Genomic DNA, 15,978 nt, shown 5'->3' with positions numbered 1-15,978 from the left:
TATTATATATTCAGATAAATTTGTATGAATGATTATATTTTATAATACATAGCTATTTTTAATATATTAAATCTCATTTATTAAATCAACCATCAGGATTTCTCATATAAATTTGGGCTGTGATTAGACTAAATAAGAAATATTACTTTTTTATATTATTATATTTTATAATATATATTTTAATATATTAAATCTCAGTCATTAATTCAATCACCATAATTTCTCAGATAAACCCAGGACTGACTCCTATAGCAGTCATAATTTTTCAAGCTGATCCTAAATCCATTCTCGGTTGTTGAAGAGATCATTACAAAACAACACAATTGTGGATTGTTTCATATGAGAAACATGCATTCTGCGTACCTCTGGTGGAATGAATGTCTCTGTCTCCGGTCTGATCGCAGCATGTGAGATGGAACAAGCGCTTTAAAACCAAAGAGCAGCAATCAGACACAACATATTTGCTGTCTCCTGGGTTATTTAAGGTTTTCCTTTCTCAACAGTTCAGAAGGTTAATCTTTTTTTTTTTTTATTAACTACATATAATACACAGAATATATTGGGATATTGACAGTTTTACAGATCCATTTGACTGCAATTTTAAAACACCCACTCAGTTTGTATGTACAGTAACCTATGACCTTCATCCAAGCATCTGAGAGCTTGAATGCTTAATCTTCACCCAGACCTTCGACCTTGCTTTCTCTTTATCAAACCCCCTCGTACACTTTCTCTTGCTCTGTATTACCCCACCTTCCAAGCTGACCCTGCTGGTGATTTATGCAGCTCACAGATGCACAGCTGCGGCAGGTCCCCATGCTGACCGAAGGGTAGTATTTACCGTAACTAATACATCCCAGATCTCAAAAACACATGGAGACAGAATGAGAGAGATATGTATAAAAGAATTTTAAAAAATAATCAAAGTAAAGCATTTCGATTCTGTCCTTCAAAGAAATTACAAACCAACTTAACAATGACAAAAGGACCATATAGAGAAATAGAGGAGTTAAATTATGTAAAAAGATAATCAATGAGTTTTTTTCTGAATTTAAATGAATGTTTTTTTTCAGATGACTGATTGATTTGAAGCTCTGCCTAGATCCCCTGAGCCCTGAACTGTTCTTCCAGCTCTTGGTTGTATTTTCCTGGCAATGTTTGGATTTTTAACTCACAATGAAAGGGATACAAACCCAGAAAAGCAACAGCCAACAAAAGTCACTATAAATGCTTTATAAATGCAATTGCTTGGTTTCAAAAACAAGTTGAAAATCAGTTTTAAAATAAAATTATATAAAATGTAAAAAGTTGCAGTATATAGGCTATAAACTTTATAATGGCATCCCACAAAGCACTGATTTACTGTACTAAAAATTAATTAATGCTTAGGCCTGCTTCTGAGGACGTTTAGGAAAACTCATCATCATCATTAATTTTCTATATTATACCTTAATATGAAAACTTTAGTTAACAGATGTATTGCAGAAATATTTAATTTTAAGGAAAAGTCCTTTCAACACAAAACATCCCAAAAATGTGGATATTTTTTATCCATCATAACTGACAGAGGACATTTGAAATTTGAAAAATATATATATTTTATTTCACCATGGTTCTTTCACAATTTGTGTATAAAATGTATAAATTCTCTTTAACAAAATAGAAAACGATTTTTTTTTTTTTTTTTATGCACTGCATTTTAAATGTTCATATATTTATACAAATCACACAAAGAAAAAGTACAAAAATCTCAAAATTAACTTGTTTGAATGGCGGGTCTTCCGAAAATCTCCGTCGCGAGGAGTCTCGCTCACCTCTCGCGCTCCCTGAGTTGCGGCTCTACCTCACGCGCCGCTGCTACCTGCGTGTCACGCGCAGTGAAGTGATTCCCCGCATTCGGACACAGTCAGTCCCGTCCTTTATCTGCGGAAACACACACAGACAAAACAAAAGGTTATCCATTTTATGTCATACAAATATATAATCTAGACTATCTCTCTGTGATGGGCCTATAGCCAATTCTCTCTTTTCATATGATGTTTTTCTTTATTGGACGCTTAGAGATTTTAGGCCTTCTGAATATTGGGAAACAACTCAGTTTAGGCCTTGGTAAAGACATTTCATTTTTGACAGGGAAAGAGTAAACTACTGTGAGTAAATATAGATAGGATAGCCTATTTAACATTTTTATTAGCATCTGGCACAAAAAGATGTGTCCATAATATATATATTATAGGCATCATTAAAACTAATAACATGAGGACTTCTATTAGGCTAGCTATTTTTTTACGTAAATGTGTTTCCTTTGGTTTATGTGTACATTGTGCTTTATTCTCGAAATTGCTCTCTTTAACAGAGGTCCTTCACACTTTCTGAGGTGCGTGGATCTGCACATCCTGCCCATGTGCCACTCATAAATGTTTGTTATTATAAAGAAAAGTGTTTATTATTAGGCGCCTATTTCTGTAGACGCTATCTATATCCAAATGCATTATTTGAAATGTGCTTACCCCTTTTCTCTGGCTGCTGAGGCAGAAAGTACATATGGTGCGCGGCTGCTTTCCTCCGCTGTCCCCCTGCGCGCTGTAAACCGCGCTCACGCACGGCTGCGCGTCCTCTCCTCCGTCCCCTATCAGGAGCACATTGGCCAGATGTGAGATGTAACTGGAGGCTAAGCGCAGAGTCTCAATCTTTGACAGCTTTCTGTCCACCGGCTCGGTGGGAATAAGGGTCCGTAACGCCGTGAAAGCAGTGTTGACGCTCTGCGTCCTGTCGCGTTCCCGCGCGTTCGCTGCGTTCCGTTGCTTTACTATAACCACACTGCTCACCGTGGACATTTGCCGCCGCTTCTCCGCACTGGGACAGCAGCCGTAGCCCTGCTCCGAACTGCCGTCGCTCTCGCTGCGGTTCTCCTCATCCTCGGACATCATGGCAACATCCGGGTACGATAAATGAGTCGCCATGGGCCGCAGCATGGCAAATGCCATCACTAAAAATTATTGGACTCCGATCTGAGTGAAAAGCACTTGATGAAACCGAGAGGGAAGTATCCAAAGTATCCAAAATGAAACGATGGCTTGTTGTCAAGCACTAGCCACGCAAACACTGCATCGCCAAACCCTGATGTGTGTTTCAGCAGTTGAACAATCTCATCACATGTTAAAGATCCTCTTGATGCGCGTCCTCCAAGTCATTCCAAGCGCGAGCAGCTAAAGCAGGAGCAGCGCGCAGGGTCTTATAGGAACAGGGAGGAGCAGTCACTCAAAGAGACAAGCTGTAAGTCCTACTTGAGCACAAAATACCTATTTTTAATACTTGATAGTTTTGCTAACAAATTAAATGTATTAAGGGATAAATAAAAACATTAAGAACAAACAGAAAAATAAAGCTATGCATTCAAGTACCTAAAGGTATGTTTTGGACAGGTAGGCCTGGCCTTATGGCATTATGTATCATGCACTCTCAGGAAAAAAAAAGGTATAAAACCTGTCACTTGGATGGCATCTTTTTGAAGGGTACAAATTAGTAAAGTGTGCATATTAGAACCTAAAAGGTACAAAAGTGTACCTTTTTAAAAGCCACCGCCACAGTGACAGCTGTTGTACCTTTTTTTCTGAGAGTGTGTAAATACATTGAGATGAGTTTTAGTTCAATGGCATTGCCTTCTACCATCACTGTATCATGGTACTGCCACAGCAATGCATTTGTATAAATAGGTGTATAAATGTACAATTTGTAATTTTTATGTAGGCTAATATTGATCATTTATAATATTATAAATTCTTATATTATTAATTTCATTGAATTAGTTTATTATTCCTCGTGTTTTAATGTTGTTGAAGAAATGTTGCAGTTGTGTTTCATGTCGTTTTTCAGTGTTTCTTGTTGCAAGATTGTTTCCCTTTTTTTGTTTTAAAATTCCCTTGATTTTTATTTTAGCATATTTTGCCTCTATCAGATGTACTGTAAAAATTAAACCCACTAACACTGAAAACTTCAGTTTAATTGCTGCCTTAAGCTACATGTTTAAAATATTAATTGCATTTGTTAAACTTTTAATTGAATGACTTAATATTAATTATTATTATTATTATTCTTGTGTCATGTGGAAACAAAGAAATAGACTTTTTAAATAAAAGAGCTCGTGGAGTAATACGACCCTTCCCTGGGAAAACCAGAAGCTGCACCTGCAAGTAACTCTCGGCCGGTGATTATCCTCTGAATTTATTGCTTTTATTGCGCGGCCATTTGACAGCGAGGCGTTTAAAACAACACCAGGTCTATTATGAACGCGCAACAAACACGCTGGCATACGCACTGCAAAGATAAATGTTTGTTTACAGAAGCATGAGCCTAGTAAATATTAGAAAAACAAATAAAAAGAATTCAAATGTTCAAATTCAAATATTCATTTGGTGAATCGAGGTTTTCAAGACGACCTGCAATAGAGCGTATATTTACTTTAAAAATACAGATCTTTTACTCGCACAATCACATTGGGCAGTACTGCTTTTGTTAAGTGAGAGTTTTAGACCCACTGCGGTTTGTTTTCATTCAGTGGCTCAGAGCACGAGACCTCGATAAAGAACAATAGGGGTCTCTCTTTCCTTATGCCTGTTCTTTTTCTCACCTTCTGTTTCTTCTTCTTTTTTGGTTTCTTTTCTTCTCTCATACACCCACATGGTCAGTTTTATATTTAGTTTTTAATAAGCCATACAGACAGTCAAATTTGTTTGCTTTCATTCTTATTTCATATCATATATAACCTTCCTGTCATAATTCATGACTGGCCTTGTCATATAAGAATAACATGTCTCACTGCTTCACCATCATGCTCTGACTAAGTTTCTGTTTCAGTGCAAAGGAATGCAAGACCTTAAATCAACCATATGGGCTTATGTGACCAAACTCACTAACCTGTGACCTCTCATCTTTGACCTCAGCTTATGTGCTCAAGCAATGTGGTCATCCTCATTTGGTCCTATAATCGCTCAGTTCCAATATGCATAACTAAATGCTTTATTGGATGAAAGACTTTTAATGGAAATGAATATTTCTGGGCATTTTGATTCATTTCAACTGAATCTTGGTCAGAAACTCTCCTTATTTTGACATGTCACATTAACAACAGCTTAAAGCACAGATCTCTTTAACTCACAGGTTATGTCATTAGCAAATAAAACAAAAATTCACATAATTGCGTTTGTTGATCTCTCGGCTGTTTGGTTTGTAGCCTTGGGGCAGAGGTTCTGCTGGAGTATAAGGCTATACTTCATATAGTATAAGGTGAGCTTCTGCTGGGGCTGAGCTCACGCAGAGATGGTTTGTTTATAGCCAGAAGCGGGTGTTGGGTAAATAAACATGAGGCAGATGTTAAGAATGATCTAAGAAAGAGAGAGTGAGACAGTGGCAAATGGTTTCCAGACCCTTTTTCTCTGTCTAATTTATTTTCTCTGTGCTTCCATGGCCTGTAATATGTCACTTGGAGCAGCTTTTACAAACATGCCTGTGTCACTTAAACCCAGGACTTTCTGTCCCCTCAGCTGCACCAACAACCCCCTCCTAACCTATGACATTTTCAAGACACCTGCTTGCTGTTTTTACAAGCCTGGTGGGCAATAATCAATGAAGCTATGCTGATCCATACAATCCCTAATGTAAATGTTCAACAATCAGCAATTAAAGATTTATTAGTCTAAGTTAATGTTTATTTCTTCATATATTAGGTTAATGTATTTATTTATTTTAGAATTTTTAGGTAACTGCATTAATGTTAACAAATTTGTGTCACCAATTCTTTGCTGGTTATGTATTTATCATGCAATGACAGACTCAGTGTTCTCATATGAGTTGGATGGGGTGAGTCTGTGAGCTAAGACTGCAGCTGAATACACAGATTTACAGGGCCAATAACATCATGTCATAGAGAAATAGACTTGTTTAGGAGGAAGGAGAGAGGGATTGTAGGCTGTGGGTTCATACATTTGAGTGAGTAGAGCAGGTGTGTGTTTGTGTGTGTGTGTGTTATGGGAAGAGGGGGTAGAGTACACTATAAGAATTTTCCCTTTATAATGCAACAATTTACGGTATTATGTTAAAGGCACATTTGTGGTTCAAGTTAAGCTCAATCAGCAGCATTTGTTATGTAATGGTGATTACCACAAAAATAATTTAGTTTTCTGTAATAAATAAATATAAATAAATAAAAGTAAAAGTGGCCAATTTTTGTAGAATTTAAAAGCAGAAATTTGTAGCTTAGAATTTTATAGAAGTACGTACATTAAAGAAATAGTTTACCCCAAAATTAAAATTTGTTGAAAATGTATACTCAGCTTTAGGCCATCCAAGAGATGAGTTTATTTTTTAATTGGAACAATTTAGAGAAATGGAGCTTTATATCACTTGCGCACCAATTAGACAGGTGCCATCAAAATCAGCTGATAAAAACAATATTTTGCAAGTAATCGACACAACTCCAGCTCATCAGTTAATGGCTTGTGAAATGAAAAACTATGTGTTTGTTGTAAACAAATCTATCATTAAAGCTTTTTTATTTTTAAAGCCACTAAAATTCTAGTCCATAGTAATCCACAATAACTGTTCCTCCAAAAGCCCATCCCCTAATGTCTTCTCACATTAAAATACACCAACATGTTTGTTTTGGGCTGTTTTTGCATGTAAAAGTTGCTTTATTGCATGCATACTTCTCTCTTGATTCAGATGAGATGACTTTTTTTACTGGAGAGACTACTATTATAGAAGACATGCATATTGTTTAAGTGCTATGCTATTGAAACTGAGTATTTTAATGTATATAGTTTGGCACTATATACTTCTTGTAAGTGCCTCAGTGAGTGACGGTACATCAACTGTGTGACTATAGCGTCAGTGTCTAATTACTCATATTGCAGCCACATGTGATGGAGGTGTGTGTAAAAAAGAGAGCAGGAAAACGTGTTTTCAGGACAGCTAATTCTTCACAGCATTTGCAAGGCAAATGTACATCCATCCAGAGGGGATGAGAAGTCCATTATTCATTTGCATGTAACACCACAAATATGCTGAAATGGTTTGGTAAATTTCCCCGTGTGTGTGTGCAAGTATATGTCATTATTTTGTCATCATGTAACCCCCCTGCACTGCAGCGTCAGCAGGGGATTCATACAGCGCACAGAGCCACAGTGTGAAATCAGACGCTATTCAGGGAAATGTTGACTGACCCCTGCAGGTAAGGGTCAATGGTAGGATCCTGCCAAAAGCTGTACAGGAAAAGGAAGTCTATTCATGTCCTATTGCTCCATAACTCTTGGACTCTGACATACAAAACAAGACCATAGAGAAGGAGCACCAACACACACACTTAACGGACACTTCAAAACAGAGGACACAGCAAGTCTACGTCAATGATCTGATTCAAACACATAAACAAGTCTGTGAAATCTTTCTTTTCTTTTAAACAGTACAAACCTCTGTTAATGCTGAATGCAGCTAGCTCTGGAAAATGAAACCCAAGCTCAACTGCACCAACCTCAGTTTTAGCAGTTTTGTTAATTAAAAATTATCTATTTATGTATAAAATTATCTATAAAAATTATCTAAAAATTATGCTATTTTATATAAATTATTAGAAAAATGTTCCTACGTAAATTGTTACATTCAATTCAATGGAACATTTACATCAGAACGGGCTTCTGAATGATTCATTTTTTTTGTATTTCATGATTTCAATCATCTGTGAAAAATATGAAAAATTAACAGGACCAAAAAAAAAAAAAAAAAAAAAAAACTTTGAGGCAAGGATATGGTAAATTAAGAGAAATGAACTATTTTGAAAAGAAAAAAAAAGTAAAATTTCATACCTAGATTGTGATTCAATAATGGATGTTAAATGACTTAATTGTTATCATGAAATTCTGACTCTGAATCATGTTCTTACCAATACTAAGGTTAACACAATTTAGTTTCTAAATTGATATTATAGGACTTAATGTGAATGATTCATCCAAGCATGCATTTCATTTTTCACATTGTATTTTTTAATCAAAATCTCATAACTCAATCTTATGATGAAACAGACTGTCCTACAATCAACAGCAAGTTAGATAAATATTATAAAAGTTTGTTTGTGAATGACATCATCAGCAACATATATAAATGGTAAGTTGTGCATAAATATAGCAATTTATACAAAATATCATAATTTCAACAAGAGGAAGGAAGATCTGCATCGAGGTGAAATCCTGTGTCTTGTGTCCAGACTGGGTTTGTCTTAAGAGAGATGATTTTTCATGCCTGTCAGAAGCAGAGTAGAATTACACCAGTACAATGACAGGTGCTTGTGAGGCTGAAATATTCATGAGACTTTCAAACAACATACTTATGTGTTAATGTTGCCTTAAGTACCTGGATCCGTTTCTTCTCCCACCATCTGTCATTCTTTGTCTCTGTCCTCTTAGTTAGGAAGAACATTTTTTTGGGATGTAGGAGACAATCTTACAGCTTCCTTTATTTCCCCAAAAAGCAGCAGGTGCAGCCCACACTTCCCAGATTGGTTGTGTGTCTGCCTCTCTTTCTTTGTGTCTCCTCAATCAAGGGTTTTGCGTGTCAGGAGACTTCTAAGGATACATTTTTTTCCAGACCGTATGGAAACCACAGGAAGTCTTCTCACACGCGACCATTCTTTTGCCAGAAATTTACAGTCGGGCAGGTTTGTTCCGCCGAGGCCCTGGGCCCCCTCTTCACTTCCTGAGGAGCCCCAAAGGGAGGCCAAGATCAGGGCCAGCACCCCAGGGACTCGTATATCGCCAGTGGAGAAACTCTGTTGTCTTCCAGCAGAGATCTACAAGGTAGTAATCGCCAATCACAGGCCTGTACCTTCCTCCACGATCAAAGGACGCGGCTGTAAAGAGATGATTCCTGCAATCAGCAGCTGCTGTGTCCAGCTAAACTCTGTTGCTATAACAATCACATCTCTTAAAGGGACAGTTCACCCAAAAAATTAAATCTTGTGTCGTTCCAAACCTGTATGACTTTCTTTCTTTTGTGGAGTACAAAATATATTTTGAAGAATATTTTAACTGTTACATACAATACAATACAAAACAAAAAGCTTTTGTACCTTTTTTTTTTCGGAGAGTGCATGGGTCACTTAAAAATTTTGGAGCTGCTGACATTTGCAAAGGATTTTATTTGTCTAATGAAGCCATACCATACAAACAGTTTCAAAGTTTAGAAACACACAAAAAAAGTCTCATAAAATTCCTACAAATCCAAAAGATTTGTCATCATTTTTATTGTATTATTACTGACTGAGCCACCTGTGAATCTGGGTTTTCAAAAGCGCCAGTCATCGTAGTTGTAAAGTCTGAGAGGCCTTTTGCTATGGATATTAGGCCAAGGTCAAAAGTCAAAAGGAAGTGAAATGCGGTTACAAGAAAGAAATCCGAGGTGCCCGTCCTCTGATCTCCTCTAGACAACAGCTGAGAGCAGAAATGACTGTGAGAGAAGTTTTCGTGTCAGATAATTCAGTGGTTCCACTATATTTCCTCGACATCAGTCTGACTGTGAGCCTCAATCCATCTATATATAGCTGTGTAATAAAACTGAGTGGCTGTATTCATTCTTTTCCTTCACTCCAGCCTGCAGAGGAGAAAAACGCTGGCCAGTTCTCATGACACATGACCCCCAAAATGTCCTGCCATTATGGATGAGCTTCAGAGAATGTCCTACAATTCTCATGCCCCTCCACTGGCACGTAAAAAAAAATTATTTATAAAAAATGCTGTGAATTTAGCATATCTACAAATACACAAAACACATTGTATGCAGTAATTATTAAAATTTTATGATTAAGATGTTCAGCTTTTAATATTCACAGCAGATCTGGAAAGAATACAGGCTATGTCAGTCTAACCGAGAGACTCAATCTCAATGCTGTGGTTCAGAGCACAGAGCATAACCAAGTCCAATGGTCACCAGACCAGCACACGCCTGTGGTCATCTTATTTTCTGTGCTCATCTATTTTTACCATTACACCATTTTTTTTTTTTAAACAAAGCAAATGCATTCATAAAATAGAACAAAATAAAACCTTTTAACGTTGTTTTTTTTTTTGTTTTTTTTCTGGTAAAATCACAGAAATTATTTAGCATTTCAGGTTGGCCTACTAATATCATTGGACAAAATTTCATACTCTACTCAAAGCCTTCCCAAACTGAACAGGAGTCCATGAGTTGATGAAAAGTTAAATAACTAATAAAAAAGAAAATACTATAAATAATCTTAAAATAATAGCAGTAAATAATAATAACAATAAAACACTAACTAGAAAGGACTAAATATTTTATTGACTACGTCATATTAACCAATAACAGTGCAAATGTGTTGTTAAAGTAGTTAAATATCTACTTATAATCTCTTAAAGTTACTTAAAGTTAATATTTTAGATCAGACTGGAGGGTTTCACTGACAAAAAAAAAGTTTGGGAAGCCCTGCTGTAATCAATGAGTATTGTAATGCTGCCATCTAATGGTCAGACTAAGCATTAACAGATGAAAAAGATCTGTTTAGTCATCGTGACTTGAAACATATAGCGACCAAGCAAAAAATATGTTGTGATTAAAAGAAATAAAAATATGTCAGGTAACAGTTGTAACAAAGCTTTGATTCATAAGAATGAAACACCTTTACAGATAAAACCAGAGAAGAGGAACTGACACGAAATGATAACTTGTGTGAATATTTCCTTAACCAGGACCGTCAAAGTGCCTTTTTCAAAGCAAAAAGTCTACTTTCTTTATCAGTGTAAGAAAAAGCCTCACTATTGGGTGCGTCTCAAACAATATAAAAGATGTGTTGGATCACAGCAGGTTCGGCGTAGATGCTCCCAGGTATGTGCGCAAGTCTGAGATATTAGATTTGATGATCTTGGCTGGTATGGATTTTATCTTTAACCTCTGATAGGCAGCAAATCGATGGCATCCTCCAAAAGAATAATAATAATTGCCTCCTTTTTCTCCTGTGATCCAAAGCACGTCTATAGGAGGCACAACTGAAATATCTGCGTCCTCCTGGAAAAACAGTTTAAAATTACCTGCGGTGAGCTCAGAAATAATATTACACTGAATAAGTACATTTAAACGTCAAATGCAGTCAATCGTCTGAATTAACTGTTACCTGTATGGTGGTCATGAGGCTTTGGACTTTCTGCTCGTCTAGAACAGGCGGAATGGGTCGTATGATCACATCCATTGGGATGTTATGAACGTCCTGGATGTTGTCTGAATGGATGGAGCGGTTTTCTCCGCTTAAACTGCCCATGCTTCGCGTAAAAACCCAGAGTGGATTCACTTTTGCGGCTCCGATTTGCTTTCTGCAAACACTCAGAGTTTGAAACATCACTAGTAGTAGTTTCACATGACAGACAGCAGGGAAGTAGATGTATGCGCATGCGCGAGTAATCCTGCCTTCTGCGCCTCTTCTTCTTCTGTTGATGTTTTATGGCAAACCAGTTTATGGTGCATATTCCGCCACCTACTGGGATGGAGTGTGAGGCGATAATATCAAGCGAAATTAGAATTTAAAATAAGAGAGAGTTTTGTAACCTTTATGAGAACTGTTTAACACATTATGTAATTAATGCCAGGCCAGCAGATTTTAACACCTCTTTAGCTGGAGTCTTTCCCTTTCATATGCTCTACAATTAATCAGCACATGCTAGTTTCTGGAAGTCCACAATGATTACATTGACCAGATTCATGTTTTCCTATCATCTGTGATTTATTAAAGAGTAGTGTGTCCAATTCTCAATATATATATATATATATATATATATATATAAAATGTCATCCTTTCTATAACTATGAGCAGTTCTTATATGACCAACTTGTTTATAAATATTATACAAATGTTGCCCTTTGTTTCCTTTATCCAATCTCTCTTGCCACATCTTTCTGACAGCTACTTTAATTAAACCTTTAATTTCTGATTTACTAAAGGGTATGTGTATGTCGATATTTGTATGCTTAAAGGGTTAGTTCACCCACAAATGAAATTTAGACTTGGGGGTTGGGGGTGGGTTGAATAAAGGCCTCCTGTATGAAATGAAATATTAGCATATTGCTCGCCCACGTGGTCTTTTCGAGTTGGTCTGAATGCAAATTCATTCTTTGCCACCAGGTGCCGCTTTTGGAGCAGTAAAAATAGCTGTTTCCCCGCTAACGGCTGTACACATAGCAGCACTGCGCTCATGCTGCTTTATCAGGCATTACAGGCATGATGAAATGAAAATGAGACCAATCAGACCAATCACAGCAGATTAGTGTCACGCAAAGGAGGGGTTTGGAAAAATGAATGTTGAGCAAGTGAGGTAAAAATAAATGCATATTATAAGACAGTGAAAGTGTTTTTTGACCTTGCATGCATGTCAACCAGTTATTGGGGACACCCAAAACCAAAATATATACCTTTCATAACCCATAATAGGGGCACTTAAGGCCTTTTTACTGATCCAGACAGGCTGTTATGGAATCCCGTTCCCGCCACTTTGAGATAAAATATATAATTCTGTATGTCATAATAATTAGATACTTTCTCATAATTGTGACTTAGTTTCTCATTATATTGAGAAACTTTCTCATAATAACGACTTACTATGTCATAATAATGAGAAACTTTCTTGTAATTATGAGTTAATATATATTATAATATTCAGGGGGAAAAATCTCATGACGAGAAACTTTCTCAAAATAATGAGAAACTTTCACATAATAATGACTTAACATCTCGTAATAACAAGAAACTTTCTCAAAATAATGAGAAACTTTATCGAAATAATTACTTAATTTCTCATAATAATGAGAAACTTTCTTGAAATAATGACTTGTTTTTTCGAAATAATGACTTAATCCATGCATGCGCAACGCAAGAGTGACGGAACGCTATTGACATCTATTGGTCAAAGCCATGCAGGAACAGCGCAAACAATTGTTCTGTAATCTAAAGTGTACAATCTGTCATTAAATAATGATTTCAGATAAATTATCTGTATGTAGTCTTTCGTTAATTTGTAGCACCTACCAACAAGTTACTCTGCCAGACAATGATGGCTTCAAACAGATATAGAAGAATATATTCCAACAAAAATCACAGGAATTTCATGAAGAAAAATTAAAGCCATTACACATATAAACTTAATGAATAGATGTTCATTTAGATGATTTGTTAGTTTTATTAGCTGTCACTTTCATGCATCACATCACATAGGCCCACAATGATCCCACTTGCACAAAGCATAGTTGTTCGTTACCACGGCAATCGCTTGGTCTTCAATGCCCCACACTGCTTTTTGCATGACATTTGAATGTGAAAAATGTGGTTTAAAGTACAAGGATGAAAAATAATTGATCATGCATAGAGGCAAGCACAAGAGCCCAGAATTTGAACGCAATACCCAAAGTTGCACGTTAAAGGGGTCATATGATGCTGCTAAAAAGAACATTATTTTGTGTATTTGGTGTAATGAAATGTTTATGCAGTTTAAGGTTAAAAAACACATTATTCTCCACATACTGTACATTATTGTTTCTCCTCTATGCCCTGCCTTCTGAAACGTGTAGAAAAGCAAGGTGTGCTATGATTGGCCAGCTGTCCAGTGCGTTATGATTAGCCGAATGCCTCAAGCGTGAGACAGAAATGTTACGCCTCTTAACATATTGTGAAGCCTTGTCCGGCCGGAGCGATGAGACAAAAACATAAAACCCATTATGAACCTGATATAAATATGATTTCTAGTCATGTCCTCTTTTGGAAGGCAAAAACAAAGTAGTTTCGCTTTCTCAAGGAACCACCGTCATACACCGCAGCCTTGAGTGAGCAGAGGCCAGAAGCCTAGAGTGAGCCGCGGCCGGTTTGAATGAGCAGAGGCGGGGGGTTTGAGGCGGATTCTACGAAGGAACGTACCTTGTGCTTGCGGCAACCCGTGTGACGACCCTGGGCTGGACTCCACTTCGTCCACAGTGAAAGCCCATTCTGCAGTCCACAGTGCAAAGTTGATGTATTTCCTCAGCGACCAGCACGGATCAGCTCCAGGCATGATGAAGTGTATATAATCCTCTTTTGGAAGGCCAAACAAAGTAGTTTTGCTGTCACAGTTAAACACACAGCATCTATAAGACATGGCAGCGGCGGCTACAACAATGCTACAACGAGAATAAAAGGTACGCCTTCTTTCTTTGCATGAACATCTGGGCGGCGTTATGCAAATCTTCCCACATACTGACGTAGAGATGTGGGGGCGTGTTAGAACGAGCCGTTTCAGGGGGGTGTGGACGAGTCTCAGCTTTTATAAAAAATATCTCTTTGGATTTGAGACTTTAGTCTTTGCAACTTTACAGATCTTCTTTATTCACCAAGAGCTTGTAACACTCCAAAGAGAAAGGAAAATTTGAAATTGCATCATATGACCCCTTTAAGTGTTTTCCTATAGAAAATGCATATGCGTTGCTGTTTTGCGTTGCATTCAAATTTTGGGTCTACCTGAATGCCTGTATACAGTACGCATGATCATTGAGTTGCGTACTGAATTTGGTTCAGTCTGTTTTTATACTTCAAGCCTCGTTAAGCATTATTCACATTAAGCGTTTGTCCCATAGATATGTATACATGTAAACTGGCCAATGGCGTTCAAGCACGCAAAATATGAGGGGCTTCCCATTCTGTATAGGGCAGCGCTTGTACATCTTCCATTCAGAATCTTTTCCATTCAGCCAAGAGTACTATATCCTGTGATGTCCACTTTGCAGGGCACTTATGTTCAAATAGAACATTTGTCCTGAAAGAAGCAGGATGCTGACTGAAGACCAAGCAGTTGCCATGGTAACGAACAACTATGCTTTGTGCAAGCGGGATGAGATTGAGCTGCTGTAAAAACATAGTGGGCCTATGCATGTGATGCATGAAAGTGACAGCTAATAAAATGAACAAATCTTCTAAATGAACATCTATTCATTAAGTTTATATGTGTAATGGTTTTCATTTCTTCATAAAATGCGTGTGATTTTGTTGGAATATCTATATCTGTTTGAAGCCATGAACTACCTGGGAGAGTAACTAGTGCTGCAAATGAACAAGACTACATGCAGATAATTAATCTGAAATCATTATTAAATGACTGATTATACACTTTAGATCACAGAACAAAGCGATGTTTGTGGTCTTCCTGCATGGCTTTGACCAACAAATGCCACTAGTGTGCCGTCACTCTTGTGTTACGCATGTGTGGACATTATATCGAGAAGGTTTCTCATTACTATGACAAAATAAGTCATTTTTTTTTAGAACATTTCTTATTATTTAGAGAAAATAAGTCATTATTTCAAGAGTTTCTCATTATTATAAGAGAATAAGTCATTATTTTGACAAAGTTTCTCAATATTTTAAGGAAGTTTCATTATTTCGAGAAAAGTAATTAGTTTGAGAAAGTATCTAATTATTTCGAGAAACTAAGTCATAATTATGGGAAACTTTCTCATTATTATGACTTAAAGAAATCGCTTTTTTTCTCAATATTATTCACTCTTTTTGCAGGTTACATCGTTACGCCAGCAGGTGGCGACAAGTGACTCACTTTATGAGTGAGTCATCACATCTTGATTCAGCAGATTCATTCAAAACACTGATTCGTTAAAGAACGAAACAACTGTCTCTATTAATGTTTTCAAAGAAGAGTTTGTAAAATATTTGGAGACATTAATAGAGATAAGACGCAAAGCAAGGTATTTGTATTCTTTAGAGGATTTAGATTATACTCTTAGAGAATTTTGGTTTTATAATGTTTATAAGCCTCCTACTCCCTATTTTTTCTTTTTCATTGTATGTACGTTTTTTTTTTTTTTTTTCAAAATATTGATTTTATTTTATTTAATGTCATTTTATCTTATTTTATTTTTATCTTACATTTATTATGTGGTACCATATGT

At 36.7% G+C, this 15,978-nt stretch overlaps 2 protein-coding genes across 4 annotated transcripts; both read right to left on the bottom strand.

The window, feature by feature from the left end:
• Positions 1 to 251: 251 nt before the first annotated feature.
• LOC109083349 (transcription factor 15-like) lies at positions 252 to 3,223 on the bottom strand. Its single transcript, XM_042729874.1, has 2 exons — positions 2,511 to 3,223; positions 252 to 1,923 (listed from the first exon to the last, which is right to left on the bottom strand). The coding sequence occupies exons 1-2, from the start codon at positions 2,985 to 2,987 to the stop codon at positions 1,858 to 1,860; spliced, it is 543 nt and encodes a 180-aa protein (XP_042585808.1). The 5' UTR covers positions 2,988 to 3,223; the 3' UTR covers positions 252 to 1,857.
• A 4,790-nt stretch (positions 3,224 to 8,013) lies between these two features.
• Positions 8,014 to 11,472, bottom strand: srxn1 (sulfiredoxin 1 homolog (S. cerevisiae)). Of its 3 annotated transcripts, none has more exons than XR_006155439.1 (3): positions 11,177 to 11,472; positions 8,378 to 11,070; positions 8,014 to 8,292 (listed from the first exon to the last, which is right to left on the bottom strand). XR_006155439.1 is itself a non-coding variant. In XM_019098141.2 (2 exons), exons 1-2 carry the CDS (start codon positions 11,396 to 11,398, stop codon positions 10,861 to 10,863), a joined length of 432 nt encoding a protein of 143 aa, XP_018953686.1. In that variant the 5' UTR covers positions 11,399 to 11,472; the 3' UTR covers positions 8,014 to 10,860. The 3 variants fall into 3 exon arrangements, 1 of the variants encoding a protein (XP_018953686.1); XR_006155438.1 differs by having other exon boundaries at positions 8,404 to 11,070; XM_019098141.2 differs by having other exon boundaries at positions 8,014 to 11,070.
• Positions 11,473 to 15,978: the final 4,506 nt, after the last annotated feature.

Source organism: Cyprinus carpio, chromosome B8 (genome assembly GCF_018340385.1).
Source record: "Cyprinus carpio isolate SPL01 chromosome B8, ASM1834038v1, whole genome shotgun sequence".
In the NCBI taxonomy this organism is placed as follows: domain Eukaryota; kingdom Metazoa; phylum Chordata; class Actinopteri; order Cypriniformes; family Cyprinidae; genus Cyprinus; species Cyprinus carpio.
The sequence above is the reverse complement of the archived record's forward strand: the minus strand, read 5'-3'. Positions and strand labels throughout refer to the sequence as shown.